The sequence below is a fragment of the Chiloscyllium plagiosum genome, chromosome 19, assembly GCF_004010195.1.
Source record: "Chiloscyllium plagiosum isolate BGI_BamShark_2017 chromosome 19, ASM401019v2, whole genome shotgun sequence".
Taxonomy (NCBI): domain Eukaryota; kingdom Metazoa; phylum Chordata; class Chondrichthyes; order Orectolobiformes; family Hemiscylliidae; genus Chiloscyllium; species Chiloscyllium plagiosum.
In genome coordinates this window covers 66,344,074-66,357,656 of record NC_057728.1, presented here as the reverse complement: position 1 = coordinate 66,357,656, position 13,583 = coordinate 66,344,074, and the positions used below count along the sequence as shown (strand labels likewise).

At 45.1% G+C, this 13,583-nt stretch overlaps 1 protein-coding gene across 6 annotated transcripts in view; it reads left to right on the top strand.

The window, feature by feature from the left end:
- The window catches only part of nav3 (neuron navigator 3), a 219,091-nt gene that overhangs the window by 92,703 nt on the left and 112,805 nt on the right, over positions 1-13,583 (top strand). For 5 of the 6 annotated variants that reach the window (XM_043708780.1, XM_043708778.1, XM_043708783.1 and 2 more), the window contains exons 5-7: positions 4,494-4,632; positions 6,294-6,561; positions 8,005-8,722. In XM_043708780.1, the coding sequence (XP_043564715.1) occupies positions 4,494-4,632; positions 6,294-6,561; positions 8,005-8,722 (1,125 nt within the window). The remainder of the gene's footprint in view (positions 1-4,493; positions 4,633-6,293; positions 6,562-8,004; positions 8,723-13,583) is intronic. The other variant, XM_043708782.1, reaches the window with a different exon arrangement.

The following is a 13,583-nucleotide window of genomic DNA, read 5'->3' as shown; positions in this document are numbered from 1 at the left end:
CCACCCCCACTCCGGCCTATCATCCTCACCTTAACCTCTTTCCACCTATCGCATTTCCAACACCCCTCCCCCAAGTCCCTCCTCCCTACCTTTTATCTTAGCCTGCTTGGAACACTTTCCTCATTCCTGAAGGAGGGCTCATGCCCGAAATGTCGATTCTCCTGCTCCTTGGATGCTGCCTGACCTGCTGCGCTTTTCCAGCAACACATTTTTAAGCTCTGATCTCCAGCATCTGCAGTCCTCACTTTCTCCTAGAAATTTGTGGCAGACAGTATGTTAACAGTAGAGGTGTACTGAGGGTTGCTCATAGCCTTTCTATTGACTCCAGCACCTGATAAACCTCTTCAATCTTTGAGATTCTCTTGTCAAAAGCAGGAGGTACAGGAGAAGTTTCTAATAAACCATGGGACCACCCTTCACACTGCTTTACAACAGCATGGCAATTTATACAGTTCAACACGGTTCCTTCCACAGCTGCTTTTATTTGCACTTTCTAAGCTAGTTATTTGTTTTAATAAACTACATTGCCTTCTTATTCACTCCTGGGACATGCGTGTCACCGGCTGGGCCAGCATTTATTGCCTGTTTCTAGTTGCCCCTTGAGAAGGTGGGGGCGAGCTGCCTCCTTGAACCGCTGCAGTCCATGTGCTGTGGATTGACCCACAATGCCCTTAGGGAGGGAATTCCAGGATTCTGACCCAGCGACACTGAAGGAATGGCGATATATTTCCGAGTCAGGATAGTGAGTGACGTGGAGGGGAACTTGCATGGCGAGGTGTTCCCATGTATTTTCTGCCCTTATCCTTCCAGATGGAAGTGGCTGTGGGTTGGAAGGTGCTGTCTGAGGATCTTTGGTAAATTTCTGCAGGGCATCTTGTAGATAGTACACACTGCTGCTACTGAGCATTGATGGTGGAGGGAGGGGATGTTTGTGGATGTGGTGCCAATCAAGCGGCTGCTTTGTCCTGGATGGTGTCGAGCTTCTTGAGTATTGTTGGAGCTGCACCCATCCAGGCAAGTGGGGAGTATTCCATCACACTCCGGACTTGTGCCTTGTAGATGGTGGATAGGCTTTGGGGAGTCAGGAGGTGAGTTACTCCCCGCAGGATTCTCAGCCTCTGACCTGCCCCTGTAGCCACTGTGTTTATAACTAGTCCAGCCGAGTTTCTGATCAATAGTAACCGCCAGGATATTGGTAATATGGGATTCAGTTATGGTAACACCAATGAATGTCAAGGAGCAGTGGTTAAATAGTCTCTTATTGGAGATGGTTATTTCCTGGCATTTGTGCATGAATGTTATTTGCCACTTATCAGCCAGGATATTGTCCAGATCTTGCTGCATTTGGACACAGACTGATTCAGTGTCTGAGGAGTCACAAACGGTGCTGAATATTGTGCAATCATCAGCGAACATCCCCACTTCTGACCTTATGATGGAGGGAAGTTCATTGATGAAGCAGCTGAAGATGGTTGGGCCTCGGGCACTACCCTGAGGAACTCCTGAAGGAAATCATCTTACAGTGGGCAAGGACCAGGAGGAGGAGAGAATGTTCTCTCCTTGTTGCAAATATTATTGCATGGTTTTTCAACAGATTCCATATGCAGCTCATTACATCCAGTCAGTAAGATTAAAGACCAACATACACTCTTCAGATAGTTTGCTCCCAGCAAGGAAATTGCTCTGTAAACAAAATAAAATGTTACATGCAAACTGATTCCAATAAATGGAGTCAGTGGTTTCCGGCCTCACTTAGATTGAGCCATCTGTTTCCTCACAACATTCCATAGTTACAGAAGCCTCATAGTAACTGGTTTCATGAGCTGAGCGTGGAATCCAAGCTGCCAGTCCAGTGCAGCGCTGAGGCAGTGCCTGATTGTCAGCGGTGCCGCTTTTAATAGGGGCACTTCAGCCAATGCCCTTTCAGGTTATGTACATGATCTTATGACGGTCATTCTGAACGGGGTTTGAGGGTGTTCTGGCCGATGACTGGCTCAATATTTATCTTTCAGCCGAAATTACTAAAAGAGCTGGTCAGATCACGATCGCATTGCTCCTTGGGTGTACTTGCAGTGTACAAATTGGCTGCTGCTGTTCACATTGGCTGTGAAGCGAGGTTGTGAAAAACACTATGTCAATGCAAGTCTTTCATTGATGGTATTAATAGTGAAGCGGTTTAATGATTGCGATCTAGGAGCAGGATTAGGCCAAGCCAGAGTCTTGTACCCTAAAAATAAGAGCAACAGAGAGGCCAGTGTGAATGGGTCAGAGAAATAGAACCACAGAAACCAAAAATAAAAGACAGCAATTGTATCAGAAAGGCAGAATCGGAATACAAAAGACTCCATTTTGTCACAAGTTTATGATCCGACCTCCAGGGAGATACAGTGTGATCTGTTTCTTTGGGAATCATTGTTCCATTGTAACAGGATGCTGGCATTATGGGTCAGGCTGTCTCTTGTTCTAGTTGCAAATACAAGACCTGATCACAAGATGATTATTGACTAGGGAGGCCGCTCAGCCTGTCCATGAAGATCCTAGATTTGTCCTTGGCAAAAGCAAAGTATTGTTTCATCGTTGGTGTATGTTTACTGCTTGTTGTGTGGCAGACAATTCTGCACCCCCGGTGTCTGTCTCTTACCAGTTTTGTTTCTGAGATCTTGTTCCAGCCACTGATATCAATTATTGGTACGCTTACAAAATTGTGTCTCAGATAAGTCCTTTCCATTCTGATATGTCTAAGAGTCTCACATTAGCTTTATGGTTTATCTATGCATGGTCCCAACATGGTCAATCTGTCCCTAGTACCTTGATGTTTGCGCAGAGCCCTTAAGCTCCAGTTTGACCAGAGCCCTGTTCATTTGCTCATGAACCTTCCCAGGACTCTGACCTGAGGATGTGAGCACTTAATGGAAATAATTGCAGCAGATTTCAACATGATAGGAAAAAACAAGATTCTATTTATATCATGTTTTTAACAAAATGAAATTTCCCCAAGGTGTTTGACAGGTGGGTTTTAAAGAAAATTGTGGTTTTTGATTATGATCAACATTTGGTTCAAGGTATTTGCTGAAGGAGTGTCTTTGAAGAGGAAGGAGAGATGGAGGGACTTTTCTCCTGAGCTTGTGACCAAGTAGCCATTGGTTATGGAGTGATTTAAATGAGGATGGAATTTGAGGAGAAGAGATATCCCAGAGGGTTGTGTTGTAGAATTGATAACAGGGGTGGGGAGGGGGTGAGGTGATGGAAGAAAGAGAGAGGGTATTTGAATGTTGCTTGCCTGGGAGCACCTCATGGTCCATGGGGCAGCAGAGATTTAGAAAGCTGTAAGGAGTGCATCGGAAAAGTAGGTTCGAAAAGTGACAGAAGCGAGGGTGAGGATTCGGCAGCAGAGGAGCTGTAACCGAGGCAGGACTAGGAGGTCAGTATCGGTCTCATATACACCAAGAGTGTGAGTTCTCAGGAGATATTCAAGAGAGTATTGGATGATCTTTTAGATAGGGAATAATGTGCAAGTGTATGGGTGAAGGAGGGAGGAGATTGGCACTAGGGAATGATGCTCATTTGAAGAGCCAGAGGAGACATGATGGGCTGAATGGCCTCCTCTACTGTACATTTGTGAGATTCATTCCCATTTTAACTTAGATTGTTGCCAGGGAGAGGGATGGAGTTGGGAGCTCCGGAACAGAGCCCAGAGCTTTGATTTTCCCAATATTTAATTGGAGGGAAGTTTTGCCTGTCCAGCACTGACTACCGGAGCAGACCGCACTGACCACCGGAGCAGACCGCACTGACCACCGGAGCAGACCCCACTGACTACCGGAGCAGACCCCACTGACTGCCAGAGCAGACCCCACTGACTACCAGAGCAGACCCCACTGACTGCCGGAGCAGACCCCACTGACTACTGGAGCAGAAGCTGATTGTTTCTAAGCAGGGTTTACATTTCCCGATTACTCAGCACGCTGATGCGATGAACAATAATGTGGCAAAATCTTCCTAACTCTTCTTCCTCAGCCAAAGGCCATCCCACTTTTCCAAATAAGAAACTCCTGTAAAAATCAAAATGATGAGACAAAAACCAGCTGGGAGAAATACAAATTCTGCCAAGTGTGTTAAATCCATTAAAATTAAATGGGGTTTAGGGCGGAGCAAGCTTTGTAAAAATAAAACACCTTAAATCAGAGACCTGAACCATTTGTGGTGATTCGCATTTTGATTAATTCTAAGCTCAATCACTCTGAACTATTTGATTTGAAACTACCTTGTTCAGGTTTACAAACATGTGGAGCAGGTGAGATTTGAGTCCAGGTTTACCCGAATAAAAGGCAGGGACATTACCATTGCACCTTTAACCAACACTGATGTAATGGCCCTAGATAGTTCAGTCATGCACATTGTATCAAAACATCTAATTCAGTGTTGGTTACGTTGTGAACGTGACTGTGTTGAAGTTGGTTGACTGGGGATTTCTCTCTCTCTCGGTGTTCTAGTTGGGATGATAGCAGCTCCATCAGCAGCGGTCTCAGTGACACACTCGATAACCTTAGTACTGATGACCTGAACACCACCTCATCCATCAGCTCGTACTCCAACGTCACTGCCTCTTCCAGGAAGAATACCAGAACTCAGGTACGTGTTCCCAATACCAGCCCCAATATTGCTGATGCTTACTGTGGGTGTACGAGAAACAAAGCTATCAGAAAATTCGGTGAGTGTAAAGTGTTTTGAATTTCACGTGTTTATCCTTTTTGAGCTATTAGGGTACAAAGGTAATTGTTGGGATATGGATATAAAGTTCACAATTCTTCAATGCTTTAACTACTCCAGCAGAGACTGTGTACGAAGAGGGTGATTGGGATATCCGGGATGGGAGATTGTGGAGACAGGAGGGTGACTCCAGGCTGGGTTGGAAAGATTACTGGTTTAGATGGGGTTTTGAAGGCAGGAGGAGGATAAAGTGAGGCTGAGAAGATTGGGCAGCAATAGGGAAACATACAGCAGCTCAAGGCTGGAAGATCAGATTAGACAGACATCGATGATTGGAGGCTGTTACAAAGGGAAGAGAAATGTTTAAATTAAAAACTACACTGGCCGACTGTACACTCCCATGTCCTTTCTGTGAGGGTTGTTTGTGAAGCGTATTGATGGGGGGAGACTTTGTGAATAATGTTGTCTCAGGCTCGTGCCTGTGTTCTCCTCATGTCTTCATCTCACAGCTGAGATGTTGAAGCCAGAATTCATGTTGCCAAAAGCTATCTGGGCTCTGCGGTTAAAGAAATATTTTGATTTGAATGCCAGGAAATGAAAATTTGAATATTCATCAATATACTGCAAATGTGGAGATGAATTCTCCTGTTGATTCAGACACAGAACGTTAGATGATCTGACAGCCCAGCTCCAAGGGCGATGGTACAGTCTGCTGTGCCCACATCAGCCCACTCACCCTGTTTCCACATAGCATTGCAAATTCTACCTTCTCAGATATTTATCCAAATCTCTTTTGAAAATTATTATAAAATCTGTTTCCACTGTTCTGTCAGATCACAACAACTCACTGTATATAAACAGCTTCTCCTCAGCTAGCCCTCTGCATCTTTTGCCAATGTGAGGGTGCTGGCTGTTGGACTGATGTAGACAAGGTCACATGACACCGGGTTATAGTCCAACAGGAGCACTGCTCCGAAAGCTTGTGCTTTCAAATAACCATGTTAGATACAACCTGGTGTTGGAAATAACCTGGTTTGGGATATAACCTGGTGTTGGATATAACCTGGTATTGGATATAACCTGGTGTTGGATACAACCTGGTGAGGGAAATAACCTGGTTTGGGATATAACCTGGTTTTGGATATAACCTGGTTTTGGATATAACCTGGTGTTGGATATAACCTGGTGTTGGATACAACCTGGTGAGGGAAATAACCTGGTTTGGGATATAACCTGGTGTTGGATATAACCTGGTTTTGGATATAACCTGGTTTTGGATATAACCTGGTGTTGTGAGACTCCTGACTTTTAGCCAATGATCTAGAATCTGGGTTTTGTTTGCGGTCTATCCCACGATGAACTTACTGAATGATAATTAATGAATCTTGTCCTGAATCTTCAATTGACCCTTTGCAGTCAAAGCTTTGTATATAAATAGAGAGAAAGTGATAGAGAGAGAGAGAGAGAGACAGTCCAATGACAGAACAAGATAAAAAAATCGTTCTTGGTCAAGGTAAAAGCGAAACAAACAGAATACCGAGCACTGTTGTATGGTTCTGACTTTGCCCAATGGCTTCTTACAGCCCAAACCTGACACAGAGAAGCACTCGACTTCCGAAAATGAAACCGCTTGGAGCGGGGAAGATTTGAAGAAGCCTGAGGAGGGTTTGGACGTGTCAAAGATGGACTTGAGTGAGAAGTGGAAAAGGAACTTGTCTGATTTATCAGATGATTCTGAGAAAGGACAGAGACCGTCTCTGTCTCTGTCTCAAACAGGATCATGGAGACGGGGTATGACAGCGCAAGGAGGGGTACCCACACCGCGGAACAAACAGCCCTTAAAAACACCAGGTAAGGCCATGGAAATAACCCACTCAGTGATAAAGGCAAAATCCTGCAGTTACTGGAAATCTGAAACTAACCCAGAGAATGCTGGAGAATCTCAGCAGGTTAGGTGGCACTGTGAAGAGAGAAACTCAGTTAATGTTGCAAGTCCAGTGGCCCTTTCTCAGAACTCCAAATTCTTCCTCCAAAGGAATGACATATTAGACTTTAAGCGTTTATTCTGTTTCTGTCTCCACAGATGTCTCCACCTGCTGAGTTTCTCCAGCAACTTCTGTTTTGATTTCATGATATGATACTCAATGATATGATGGAAATAGATTTGAAAAGATATATGAGTTGTGATGATGCTGCTCCTTTAACAAGGTTAGGTTATCCTTGGGTTTTTTTTTTCAGGAGGTTGTAAAAACACAGGTTCTGAAAAGTCTGGGTTGCTGTGGGTTTTAGGGCCAGTTTGATTCTAGCTAACAGATACTGCCTCAGGTAAAAAGGCTTTCAAGTTAAAAAAAACACTTGTACAATGAAAGGGGAGTGGCCAGTTCTCCCAGCTCAGCTTCTCTCTGGGTTAATTTGGGCTTTGGTGGTTGAAAGCAGGGAGGCAGTTGTGAAGCTGCTAGACCCAAAGAAGCAGGTCCATGCTGATCCTCTCTCTCTGACTCACTCCTGTAAGACCCTGGGTTTTGTGCCAAGGGGTGTTTATGGGGATTGTTGCAAGTATTGGGAACAGCATCATTAAGTTGGGATAGTCTATTGGGTTGTCGGGTAGGTTACGTTATTCAGTATTCTATTCTCTTTTGTTTGTATTTCATTTGGTAATCTTGTAAGTAAATTCTGTTTTGATTAAAATTGAATGGATTGACCAACTGCATCCCTCCCGGAACATCTATGTTACAATTGCTTAAAACAATGAGCAAAGTTAAGGTCTAGGCTACTTTCTCGAAACGTTTTGAGGGGATCAGGCCTGGTCCATAACAACAAGTAACACAGGTGAGAAAAGGTGGGACATTAGTATGAGAATGGAAGGGGATGTGTTTATTGGGAACGAATAGGGACAGAGAATGAACAAGTAAAGAAGGCTGAGGTGGGTTCATCAAGATCCAAAAATAAATGAAGGGATTTCATTAGTCTGATGTAGAGAAGACATTTCCACCGGAGGCCAAAACACAGAGGGTCATTGAGATCGAAGATAGTCACAGATACATCTAATTAAAAATTCCGGAGAAATGTATTTAGAGAGTGAAGAGTATGTGGATCTCACATTCACAAGGAGTTTGAGGAAGCAGTTATAGATGCATTTATTGGATATAACTAAGAGGGAAGAAGAGATAGAGGGACAGGATACTGGTCTCAAACATGGAGTAGAATGGTGTCTATTATTACAAGAATGGACCTATTGGGCCGAATGGCCTGTTTATGTGTTGTAAGTACTCTGTTTAATTGTCAATATTCCAGTTGCAGGAAAAACAGAAGATGTTAAAGTTTCGGAAAAGGGAAAGGTGTCCTTAAAAGGCACAACTAGCCAACACTGTCCCTCGGAGGCAGGAAAGAGCAGTGGAGATGAAGGCAAGAAGCCACCATCTGGAATTGGACGAGCATCCACTGCTGGCTCCTTCGGCTTTAAGAAAGCTGGCATCTGCTCATCGACGGTCAGCATGAGTAGCAGTGGGGTAACAGTGACCAGTGGCTCCGCTACGCTGGGGAAAGTGCCCAAGTCTTCTGGCATTCCCAGCAAGTCGAGCTCCGTTAGAAAGACCAGTCTGGATGGTTCCCAGAACCAGGAGGACGGAATCCTGCTGATCAGCTCCAGGACTAATCTGCAGTATCGCAGCTTACCACGACCCGATAAGACCAGTGCTGGCACCATCGGCAGCCGTGGTGGGCATCGCTCCAGTACCAGCAACATCGACTCCAACACCGGGGGGAAATCAGCGAGCAATGCAGCCTCCAAGCTCAGAGAACCTTCCAAGGTTGGCTCGGGGCGTTCCAGCCCCATCGGGATTGCTCAGGGGGAGAGAGAGCGGGAGAAGGTAGCTGCAGGGTCTGACCCAGAAACAATGTCACTTTCAAGTTCCCCAAAATCCAGCCCTCCGTCCATGAGCAGCAGCGGAACGTCAGGACTCAGGCAACAGGGTTCCAAGTATCCAGATATCTCCTCACCAACATTCCGCAGGTTAGTGACATGATGAAGGTGTTGGCTCTTTGTGACTGCTGGGTCCTTCTCATCCTTTCCAAACAGGTTATCAGGGATTTCTGAGCTGGACACTGTGTCACTTGTATATGGCTGGCTCTGTTCAGGTATTGTGGTCCCAATCCCAGTCACACTGCATTATGAATTCCATATGTTTGGAAAAGCTCCACATGAGGAACCAGACCACATGGATACATTGAACATAGAACTTTACAGCGCAGTACAGGCCCTCGATGTTGCGCCACCCTGTCATACTAACCTGAAGCCAATCTCGCCTACACTATTCCATGTATGTCCATATGCCTGTCCAATGACGACTTAAACTTGGCGAATCAACTACCGTTGCAGGCAAAGCATTCCATACCCTTACTACTCTCTGAGTAAAGAAACTACCTCTGACATCTGTCTTATACCTATCTCCCCTCACTTGAAAGTTGTGTTCCCTCATGTTTGCTGTCCCCATACAGTAGCGCCTCGACATACGAACGAACCTGTTCACGTACAAATCGGTTTACGAACAGGATTGTATGTAAAATTTTGCTTCAACGTACGTACGAAATTCAAGGTGCGAACGAAGGTGCGAACGCAATAAGCCCGTGTGCGACCATGTGGTTTCATTGTTCTGCTTTGCTATGCGCTTGTTGAACGCAAAAGCTCTTGGGCCCCGCGTGATCTCATTCAGTTCGTCTTTGGCGCATGCGCTGTGAACAGCCGTCCAAGCATTCTTATGCTATCCAGGACCAGGGATCAAACAATGGGAAAAATTGATTCAGTTCGCAAACCGGGTCCCGGAACGGATTAAGTTCGTAAGTCGAGGCGCTACTGTACTTGGAAAAAGGCTCTCCCTGTCCACCCTATCTAACCCTCTGATTATCTTGTATGTCTCTATTAAGTCACCTCTCAACCTTCTCTCTGACGAGAACAGCCTCAAGGCCCTCAGCCTTTCCTCGTAAGACATTCCTACCATACCAGGCAACATCCTAGTAAGTCTCCTTTCCAAAACTCCCATATCCTTCTTATAATGCGGTGACCAGAACTATACACAATACTCCAAGTGTGGCCGTACCAGAGCTTTGTACAGCTGCAGCATAACCTCCTGGTTCCAGAACTCAATCCCTCTATTAATAAAGGCCAAAACACTGTATGCCTACTTAAAACTTCTGTCAATCTGGGTGGCAACTTTCAGGGACCTGTGTACATGGACACCAAAGTCTCTCTGCTCATCTACACTCCCAAGAATCCTACCATTAGCCCAGTACTTGGTATTCCGATTACTCCAGCCAAAGTGTATCACCTCGCACTTGTCCACATTAAACTCCATTTGTCACTTCTCAGCCCAGCTCTGCATCCTATCTATGTCTCTCTGCAACCTACTACATCCTTCGTCACTATCCACAACTCCACCGACCTTAGTGTCGTCTGCAAATTTACTAACCCACCCTTCTAGCCCCCATCCAGGTTATTTATAAAAATGACAAACAGCAGTGGACCCAACACCGACCCTTGCAGTACGCTGCTAGTAACTGGACACCAAGATGAACAAGATGGTTATAAATCCTATCTCTTATAACCTTTTCCAACACTTTACCAACAACTGAAGTGAGTCTCACTGGTCTGTAATTACCAGGGTTGTCTCTACTACCCTTTTTTGAACAAGGGAGCCACATTTGCTATCCTCCAGTCCTCAGGCACTATTCCTGTAGACAACGATGATTTGAAGGTCAATACCAAAGGCTCGACAATCTCTTCCCTTGCTTCCCAGAGGATCCTCTGATAGATCCCATCCGGCCCAGGGAACTTCTCTATTTTCACACTCTGTAGTATTTCTAATACCTCTTTCTTGTGAACCTCAATCTCTTCTAGTCTAGATGCAAGTATCTCTGTATCTTCCTCACCAACATTTTCATTTTCTATAGTGAACACCATCGAAAAATATTTATTTAGTGCTTCCCCTATCTCCTCTGACTCCACACACAACTTCCCACTATTATCCTTGATTGGCCCTAATTTAACTCTCATCATTCTTTTATTCCTGACATACCTATGGAAAGCCTTAGGGTTAACCCTGATCCTATCCACCAACAACTTCTCATGTCCCCTCCTGGCTCTTCTGAGCTCTCTTTTTAGGTCTTTCCTGACTTCCTTGTAACCCTCAAGCGCCCTGACTGAGTTTTCACATTTTGTCCGAACATAAGCCTCCTCCTTCTTGACCAGCGATTCCACTTCCTTAGTAAACCACAGTTCCCGCGCTCTACATCTTCCTCCCTGCCTGACAGGTACATACTTATCGAGGACACACAGAAGCTTTTCCTTGAATAAGCTCCACATTTTTAATGTGCTCATCCCCTGCAGTATACTTCTCCATTCTACGCTTCCTAAATCTTTCCTAATTGCATCATAATTTCCCTTCCCCCAGCTGTAACTCTTGCTCGGTGGAGTACACCTATCCCTTTCCAGCACTGAAGTAAACCTGACAGAATTGGGATCGCTGTCTCCAAAGTGCTCACCTACTTCCAAATCTAACACCTGGCCAGGCTTGTTACCCAGTACTAAATCTAAAGTGGCTTCGCCCCTTGTTGGCCTGTCTACATATTGTGTCAGGAAGCCCTCCTGCACACACTGGACAAAATCTGACCTATCTATAGGACTCGTACTATAGTGTTCCCAGTCAATATTTGGATAGTTGAAGTCCCCCATGGCAACTACCCTGTCTCTCTCACTCCTATCGAGAATCATCTTTGCTATGTTTTCCTCTACATCTCTGGGACTATTCGGAGGCCTATAGAAAACTCCCAGCATAGTGACTTCACCTTTCCTGTTTCTAACCTCAGCCCATACTACCTCAGTTAACGAGTCCCCAAACATCCTTTCTACAACTGTAATATTGTCCCTGATCAACAATGCCACACCCCCCCTCTTTTACCATCTTCTCTGTTCTTAGTGAAACATCTGAATCTCGGAACCTGCAACAGCCATTCCTGTCCCTGCTCTATCCATGTCTCCGTAATGGCCACAACATCGAAGTCCCAGGTACCAACCCACGCTGCCAGTTCACCCACTTTATTTCGGATGCTCCTCGCGTTGAAGTACACACACTTCAAACCAGGTTCTCGCTTGCCAGTGTCAGATACTTGATTTTGGAACTCCCTACTCTCATCCTCTTCTGCACCTGTATTACAATTTTGGTTCCCATCCCCCTTCCATGAATAAGAAAGGTTTGGAGAGGGGCAGAGGCAGGCAGGTGGGACTAGGTTAGTTTGGGATTATGTTCAGCATGGACTGTTTGGACCGAAGGATCTGTTTCCACGCTGTATGACTCTCTGACTCAGAGAGTGCGTTGTTACACTCCTACCTCGGACTCACACTCACTCTGAGTGGGAACATGGGGGTCACTGTACACTGTTGCCAACTCTGTAAGAGTGATCTTCTTTCTAACTCAGGACAGAATCCCATTGAAATAAAATGAAGAACTGCAGATGGTAGAAATCTGAAAGAAAAACACAAATTGCTGGAGAAACTCAGCAGGTAAGGCAGCAACTATGGAGAGAGAAACAAATTTAACATTTTGAGTCCAGTATGACTCTGCTTCAGAACATTGCTGAAGAAATGTCACTGGACCTGAAATGTTAACTCTGTTTCTCTCTCCACTTATGTTGCCAGACCTGCTGAGTTTCTCCAGCAATTTCTGTTCTTCTTTCAGCTTTCCATTAGCTGTTAAAATGAAGGCAGACGTTTTCACATCTTTCCAACTGAACGATGTGTTGAGGACAATACAGACAATTTGTTACTCATCGATGTCTATTGAGAGTAGGCATAAAGGTATCACTTTCTGATGGGCAAATACATTGAGTGATATAACAAAGGGGTCAGTGCTAGGGTCTCAACTTTTTATGTCAATGACTTTGAAGAAGATGGAATGATAAATCTGCTGACAAGAACATCCGAGGTAGGCAATTAAAATGGAGGTGACACAAGGAGCTGATGAAAAGATATTGATCGGTGATATTGAGTGAGTGAAGTTGTGGCAAACAGAGTATTAGAACATGGAACATTACAGCGCAGTACACGCGCTTCGGCCCTTGATGTTATAGAGTCATAGATTCATAGAGATATACAGCGTGGAAACAGACCCTTCGGTCCAACCCGTCCATGCCAACCAGATATCCAACCCAATCTAGTCCCACCTGCCAGCACCCGGCAAATGTTGCAATTGTACCAGCCTCCACCACTTCCTCTGGCAGCTCATTCCATACCCGTCCCACCCTCTGCGTGAAAAAGTTGCCCCCTAGGTCTCTCTTGTATCTTTCCCCTCTTACCCTAAGCCTATGCCGTCTAGTTCTGGACTCCCTGACTCCAGGGAAAAGACTTTGTCTATTTATCCTATCCATGCCCCTCATGGTTTTGTAAACCTCTATAAGGTCACCCCTCAGCCTCTGACGCTCCAGGGAAAACAGCCCCAGCCTGTTCAGCCTCTCCCTATAGCTCAGATCCACCAACCCTGGCAACACCCTTGTAATTCTTTTCTGAACCTTTTCAAATTTCATAACATTCTTCCTATAGCAGGGAGACTATATTTCTATTGTGCCCATCCCCTGCAGTTCCCTTCCCCACCCTATGCATCCTAAAGCTTGACGAATGACATCATAATTGCTTTTCTCCTAGCTATAACTCTTGCCCTGCGTTACACCCTATCCCTTTCCATCACTAAAGTAAACATAACCAAATTATGGTCACTATCACCAAAGTGCTCACCTACCTCCAAATTTAACACCTGGCTGAGTTGATGAGAGTCATAGAGATATACAGCGTGGAACCAGACCCTTCGGTCCAACCCGTCCATGCC